This window comes from Amblyomma mixtum, chromosome 8 (assembly GCF_055824585.1).
Source record: "Amblyomma mixtum isolate Tamu chromosome 8, ASM5582458v1, whole genome shotgun sequence".
NCBI classification, from domain to species: Eukaryota; Metazoa; Arthropoda; class Arachnida; order Ixodida; family Ixodidae; genus Amblyomma; species Amblyomma mixtum.
This window is the reverse complement of record NC_143019.1, coordinates 70,557,696-70,565,232: the sequence shown is the minus strand read 5'-3', so window position 1 is coordinate 70,565,232 and position 7,537 is coordinate 70,557,696. Positions and strand designations below refer to the sequence as shown.

General features: G+C 50.6%; 1 protein-coding gene across 1 annotated transcript; it reads right to left on the bottom strand.

The window, feature by feature from the left end:
- Window positions 1-4,090: 4,090 nt before the first annotated feature.
- On the bottom strand, window positions 4,091-5,993 carry LOC149332899 (uncharacterized). Its single transcript, XM_089557585.1, has one exon. The coding sequence runs from the start codon at window positions 5,918-5,920 to the stop codon at window positions 4,091-4,093; it is 1,830 nt and encodes a 609-aa protein (XP_089413711.1). The 5' UTR covers window positions 5,921-5,993.
- Between the last annotated feature and the right edge of the window lie 1,544 nt (window positions 5,994-7,537).

Below are 7,537 nucleotides of genomic sequence, written 5' to 3'. Positions count from 1 at the left end.
AGTATATATCACGCTGAACAACAGCATGTAATTATAGTGAAATATCTAGTTTACTATAATATGATTCTAGAGGGACACGTTTTTCAGGCCAACGACACCGACGAATCCGGTCGGCGGACGGTCAGCCTTGTCTGCGGCTGAGCGAGAGCACGGTGATGAGGCGGCGGTGTGTGTATGCTCGCGCTTCTAAACGAGCGAAACGAACGGCTATATTTCACGTGTGCATACCTGAACACTCACCAGCGATAAGCGCTTGCCAAATCAGTTTCAATCGACGACGGCTCTGTTCCCTTCCGCGACGACTAGGCCCAGCGAGTTCGCAGGGTTGGATCTGTGATTTCGGCGGTTGTGAAGAGCGAATCACAAGCTTTAGCGAATGCAAATGGTCACCAGGTGTAGTTTTGGCAACAGTGACCTGAAATCAACTATTGCTTACATCGCAGGGCACGCGTACGATGAACGGGAATCGCCGGTGTGACCCAGACTGCCGAGCCGTGCTTTACGGCCAGCAGCAGTCGTCGCCGTCGCTAGCTTGTGGATAACAAGTTAGGCCGTTTCAGTTAAAGCGAACAGTCGCCATACATACTTCTGGATAAAGTAGTTTAAAAAAAAGTACTGGTCACGTCGGAGAAAGCCGGGACAAGAAGCGAGAAGCGCCAGTCCTGCGCGATGCCAATAACCCGGCTTTCTCAGGCGTGCGATCGCATCATCGCTTCCCACACATTGTAGCACTGCGTAAACAATCACGAGTACAACCAGTAAAAAAGAAAACAGATTGTTTATTAGAACCAAAGCGCAGATTGCGTTTTATGTTATGTAAACAAGCGATGTAAACAACAGTATGAGTGCAGTCGTCCTCATCGGCGCACTCCCGGGGAAATTTCATGCTGACGCGGTTAATATTCATTGGCGTAATATTATCTTCAAGCACTCCCTTATGCAGAACACGTGTAGCATCGTTAGATGACATTCGGCTGGAAGGCATTCGAAGCGCCCGTGTAGCAGGGGTATAAGTGCTGATCACCTTCCTGCTAGAAGTTACCATAAACGAAAGGATGACGAGAAAGGGAAAGTTTTCACTCTTCGCTGAAACGTCATTTCGAACCCTAGATTGTTCCACGGTAGCTTGAAGTGTAATGCAAATATGTTTACGCGGACAACCCATTTGTTAGAATTTAAATATACTTCAGACGGATTAATTGCGTATTTACGAAAGTACACTTTAAATAGATGGCCAGCACCAAAATGCGATGTCCCGAAACTCGATTTTGAGCATTAGATTGTTCAACGACAGCTTGTAGTGCGCTGCAAATATGCTAATGCGGACTGCCAATTTGCTAGAATTTCACTGTTCTTTGGACGAATTAATTACGTATTTACGAAAATACACTTCAAATACATTGACGACACGCAAATGCCATTTCCCGAAACACGATTTCGAGCACTCGACTGTTCATGGCAGCTAGAAGTGTGCAAAGACGTTTAAAAGGACTGCCCGTTTGTTAGGATTGAAATATATTTCGGATGAATTAATTTCATATTTACGAAAGTTCACTTTTAATACATTGACAAGATGCTAAAACTGCATACATATACGTTTACAAGGGCTGCCCGTTTTCTAGAATTGAAGTATACTTTCGATGAATTAATTTCATATTTCCGAAAATACACTTTTAATACACTGACAAGATGCTAAAACTGCATGCATATTTTTTCATGTATTTGAAAAGTGCTCGAAGTATGCTTTAAGTGAGGTATTTTTGGCACATTTTAAAAATATATTTCGAATACCAAGCATAAAATTTCAGAAACGTATTTCCTACATATTTTTAGTGCATTCATAAATACAAAATATGTTTAAAATACATTTTAAATAGACCTCCGTATATTCCAAACGTATTAGTTTTTGCTAAGGGCTAGCACGCGGATTTTGTGTACTAGTGGGATGGGATGGGTACCTAGGGCGAGGGAGATGGGTGCATTGACTGAACCGTGTTGCTTGGGCCGGTAGAGGAAAAGCTCCGATTTTGAAGGGGAGCAGGTCAGGCCACGCTCCCGTACGTATGCGTCAATGGTGGTTAGTGCCAATTGTAGGTGTTCTTCTATTTCGGCATCGCTGCCATGGTTTGCCCAGAGAGTGATGTCGTCGGCGTAGAGGCTGAAATGGATGTCGGGAATTTGAGCTAGCTGTTGTGGTAAGTGAAGAAGTGCTATGTTGAATAAAATAGGGGAGAGGACGGCTCCCTGGGGCGTACCTCGTGCTCCCAGCGTGATCCCTGGTAGGCTGTGGTCGCCGAAGGTGAGCGTGGCTGTGCGGTGGCTGAGGAAGTCTCGGATGTAGTTGTACATCCTGGCGCCGACTCCCAGGGTCGTAAGGTTTTCTAGGATAGCTGAGTGTGTAACGTTATCAAATACCTTACTGAGATCCACCCCCAAGATAGCTTTAGTGTCGGATGTCTGTGAGTCGAGAATGTGATGTTTTAGCTGCAAGAAGACGCCCTGTGTGGAAAGCCCTGGTCGAAATCCAAACATGCTAGTGGGCATGAGATTGTTGCTTTCTAGGTATTGGCAAAGCCTGCGCTGGAGTACATGCTCCATGAGTTTGCCAACAGAAGATGTGAGGGAGATGGGTCTGAGGTTAGAAGTAAGCAGAGGTTTGCCAGGTTTGGGTATGAAAATGACTCTTGCCTCTTTCCATTGTGGTGGGAGGGTGCCCAGTCGCCAGCACTCATTAAAGTATTCTGTAAGTGCAGCAATGGATTGTGCGTCGAGATTCCTGAGAGCCTTGTTATGTACCCCGTCTGGGCCGGGGGCTGAGGACGTGTTAAGCGTCTGGAGTTCAGCCTGGACCTCTGCTTCTGTTATGGGTTGGTCAAGCTGGTCGTTAGGGGGGCCTGCATAATCAGGGTGGTGTGCAGGAGGGTATGTGGGGAAGTATTGATTTCGAAGGTCTTGGAGGAGGTCTGGTGGAGGTATATCTGAAGTATGTATCAGTTTGGTGAGGGCGTGTCTCTGGGCAGTCTTAGAGTGAGTGGAGTCTATTAAGTGCCGAAAAAGGTTCCAGGTCTGAGGCACACTCATATTGCCATCAAGCTTGTTGCAGATGGATTCCCAGTTCTGACGTGAAAGATTCGCTGCGTGTGTTTCTATCTCTTTGTTAAGGCGGGCGAGGCGACGCTTAAGTGTCCGGTTCCATCGCTGCCTTTGCCAGCGGCGCTCTAGGCCTGTTTTAGCCTCCCATAAATGTAGGAGGCGGGAGTCAATTGTGTCGCTTGGGCAGTCTTCGGGTAGAGTACAAGTTACGGATCGGACATCGCTTTTTAGCTGCTCGGTCCATGCGGTGATGTCCGTGATGGGGACGAAATTGCGTGCTGTTCTACATGAGCGGAAAGAGTCCCACTTTGTAAGAGTGGAGCCTCTGAGAGGCCTGCGATGTAGTTGAATGTGTAAGAGAATCTCGATGATGAAATGGTCACTACCAAGATTCTCTTGTGTGTTGCACCATGTGGCGTGAGGGAGGCGATGTGCGAACGCGAGGTCTGGCGTAGTGTCTTTACAGACACTGTTTCCCGTGCGTGTAGGAGAGGTGGGGTCTGTGAGAAGGGAGAGACCGGCTTGTTGCGCGGCTAACCATACCCGACGTCCTTTCGGTGTGTCGTGTGGGTAACCCCAGGCTGTATGTGGGGCGTTAAAGTCTCCCACGACGAGTAAGGGGCACTTGTTGGCTATGCGCTTCGCGAGCGTAAACAGGTGTTCGAAGTTACCTTGAAGGCACTTAGGGTGGCTATAAACATTTAGGATGAAGACACTGTTCGCTCGAGTGTGTTGCGGCACAAGCTCAATAAAAAGGTGATCAATGTCTTCAATCACTATGGAATGGGAGATGGTGGTGATTGAACGACGAACCAGAAATGCTACCCGAGGGGGTGTGGGGGATGTGGGCAGAACAGGAGCATAGCCGGGTAGGGTGAGTGGGTTTGAGGGTTCCTGCAGGGCAAGGATGTCGGGTCCTGCAGCGCAGGACAGCAGTTGGTGGATTACGTGACGCTTGTGACCAAATCCCCGGAAGTTCCACTGCCAGAGTGTAAGATTACGGAGTGGAACTGCCATCATGACAATCTATAGAGGAGGGAGCTGTAACGGGGGGTTGGGAGCCCTGAACTATGGTAGGGATAGGGTTGGTCTGTTCCTCCGGTGCTTTGGGCTTCTTGCGTCTGTTTGGTGTGGGGTCACGCTTTAGGAGTCGGGACTCAAGATCGTTACAGCGTTCAGAGAATCCTTGAGTTAGCACATCGAATCGGTGGTTAAGAATAGCGTTGTCTTGTGTTATGCGGATTACTGCGTCTTTGATGGGTGTGTATTCCTCGTTGATGCGAGTTATAGCTTCCTGCAGTTTTGCCTCAAAGCGAGCTGCAAATGATTCAAGCAGGGTTGGTATGTTGTTTAGTGAGATGGGTGTGGAGGGAGAGGGCGTTGTGCACGGAGGTGAATTTGTAAAGGGATCAGTGTCAGCCTCCATTGCTAGCAAATCAGGAGAGGAATTAGGCTCGGAGTGGGAGGACGAGGTATCGGCGGTAGGCGGGTTGGGAGGAGGAGTTTGGGATGTGGTAGGAGCGGGAGCAGGTGGAAGGGTAGAACCAGCGGCAAGAGCACTTATCTGGGCTTCCAGCTTGGCGATGTGTTGACGCAAGGCGGCGGCTTCTGCTCGGGCTGCTGTAGCTTCTGCTTTAGCCGCTGCTGCCTCCTCCTGAGATTTTGCCAGGGCTTGTTGTAGACTGGGTTGTGCAGGCAAGGATGTCGTGTGCCTGTGTGAAGAGGCGGAGGTGTCCCAGACTTGTTTCAACGGCACTGACCAAGCTGGTTTGTTTTGGTTGGGCTGTAGGAGTCCGGATGACAAATGGGGAAAATTTTCTCTGGATAGGACCAAGTCGTGCTGCTGCGTTTGTGGGTGGTTTGGCTGTTTCCGTGGCTGGTGGATGTTGCGTCCCTTGCAGGATCCCGTGCCTGTCAGGTGTGGGCCCTCGCACAGAATGCACTTGGGCGTGCAAAGTGTGTCTTCTTGGGAGTGTTGTGTTCCACAACGGGGGCAGATATTTGTCTTGGGACTCGGGCATACGTCGTGGCGGTGACCCGGCTGTCTGCAGTTAGTACAGGCATCCGGACTGCCACGGTATGGGGTGCAGCGGTGGATGGCTCCCATGTATTTGATGGAGTGAGGTACTGTGGTTTCGTCGAAGGTGATCAGGATGGAGTGTGTCTTTCCCATGCGTCGTGCTGCTAGAATGGTGTATTCAGGATTTCTTTTCACCAGGTCGTGGTACAGTTGCGTCGGCGTCTCGTCGTCATAGGCGTTCGTGATGACTTCTCTGGTAGCCCCCGGTGGTGGTGCTACGTATGCCGCGCAGGGATATGTTTTGCCTTCGATGGTGAGAGAGGTCAATGTCTTGAGGGTCTCGACTGTTGGGAAATGTGTGGTTGCCATGGTGAAAGTATTGTTCGTCGGGTGGACGCGCAGGCAGAAGTCGTCCGGTGGAATGATATCGAGCTGGGTCTGCACTGTCTTCAAGAGCCGGGGTGCTGGGATATCTAGGAGTCGTAGTTCACCTCGCGGGCGAACGACTACTCGAATAGCGTTAGGTGGGAGTGGTGGCAGCTGCTTGCTCCGCTGTACTGCGAGGCGAGCCTCCTTAGTCGCAGGTGGTAGACGGGCCGGCGTCTTGCCGCTGCCGGTTACGGCTGCTGCGTGGCGCGACGCGTTGTTGGCGTTCGGGTGAGCTGCGTCTGAGGTAGCGTTGTCGGAGCAGTAAGGTTTCGGCGAACTGGCTGGTCGGGAGGCGTAGGCTTTATACAGCACCGGTGTCCAGTCGCTTGAGTTTTGCTCTTCCGCGGTGATGGTGCGGCCTTCAACCGTTACCTCCATGACAACGGCTGCCGTCGCCGATGGAGTCGGCGGAGGGGAGGAATCCTAGTGCGGCCTAGCTGTGCGGCTTGGCGTCTCGGTCCGATAATTGTTCTTCTCTCACAATAGGTGGGATTATGCCCGTAATGGGCGGCTTTCCTGTCCTCCTTAGGCAGTTATGTCGGTTTTCAAGCAGATTAGTGGCCGTAGGAGAGATTGGGTAGGAGAAGCACGTACCGTTTCTGACAGCGTTGGTGGCTCGGCTGGACCAGTCGGCAGGCCCGTGTGATTTCCTTTTCATCCTGCTGACAGTCACAAGAACAACAACAACAACGACAACAACATGTACAGGAGGGCTTGGGGTCGACGCTTCGGCGGACGCTGTTGTTGCGACGCGCGTATGTTCTTTCAATCTTTAACATCTTTCAATTCTCCTCTGGCTGCACGTGGCAGTAGTTGTGGCTCAGCCCGAGCCAGTGGGCAGGCCCGTGCACTTTCCTTTTAATCCTTCCAACAGTCGCAACAACACAATAACGTGTACAGGGGGAGGAACGTTCTAGGTGAAGATGTTGATGCGGGGCCGTCCGCTGCTGCCAGAGATGTTCGATCGTGAGGGCTACTGACCATGAGTGGTACCCACAGGCTGATTCCCCGGTCCCTTGGTTCACTACGCTTACCCCGTCTTCGGAACGCTAGCACTGCGTCAACGACTATAAATATAGGCCAGCGGCGGGTGTTACCTCCTGGACCTTGTCATCGGTATGGGGACACTCCAACACCCAGATCCAGCTACAGGGACGTGGGGGCACCAACTCCCTTCACCTGATTCCCCACAACACTCCTCTCACGGAGGAGCGGTGTCTTTTGAAACAAGGTACCACCTGGGATTTTGTCCGTACCCCGCGTCCGAGATAGCGTCGCACCACCTGCATTTGGTAGCAAGTGTGAATGAGTGTGACTTTGTGGTTTATGCATGAGGACGTTTAGTTTGGTAGGACTGAGGTGGTTGTCTGTAGCATTATGCTTGTGTGCGCGTAGCGCGCCGTTTTGTTCTTTGTTCATTCATGTTTAAAGCCATTTCTCTGTTTATAGGTTTGCACGCACACAGAGCGCCTACCATTCAACACAGAAGGCACATTTTGTGTGATAATATTTGGCGAGCCTGCCAGGACTCTATTTCAGACACATTAGTCACCATTAGCTTTGTGGGTGTGTTGACTTATCAGCAGAAATGGACTTCAAGGTTATTTTAGAGTCGGTGCTGAAATTAGGGTTCCCTAAGGAGGACTCGCTAACTAGATTTGAAGAATATGTGAAAAGGCGGCGCGAAGAAACAGCACAGGTGCATAATAGGATAGGATAGGAAAACTTTTAATGTCCAACAGAAAGAGGGTAGCCAGAGGGCTACCCGCCTAGACGACGGCCGAAAGGTCTTGACTCTCGGCGGCGGCTTCGGCCAGTCGGACGAGTTGTAACTGAGTCGCCGGGTCGGAGCTCAGTAGTAAGGTCTCCCATTGATCTTTTGTGTTTATACCTCGTCACTCCCGGGGGGCATGAGGACATTCCCATAGTATGTGGTCCAAGGTGGCCCTAAGTTCGCAGTTTGCGCATTTGTCTGAAAATTGCCCTGGGTAAATA

What these genes read in the sequence shown, in the direction of transcription:
- LOC149332899 (XM_089557585.1), bottom strand. Translation starts at nt 5,920, where the DNA reads ATGGAGGTAACGGTTGAAGGCCGCACCATCACCGCGGAAGAGCAAAAC.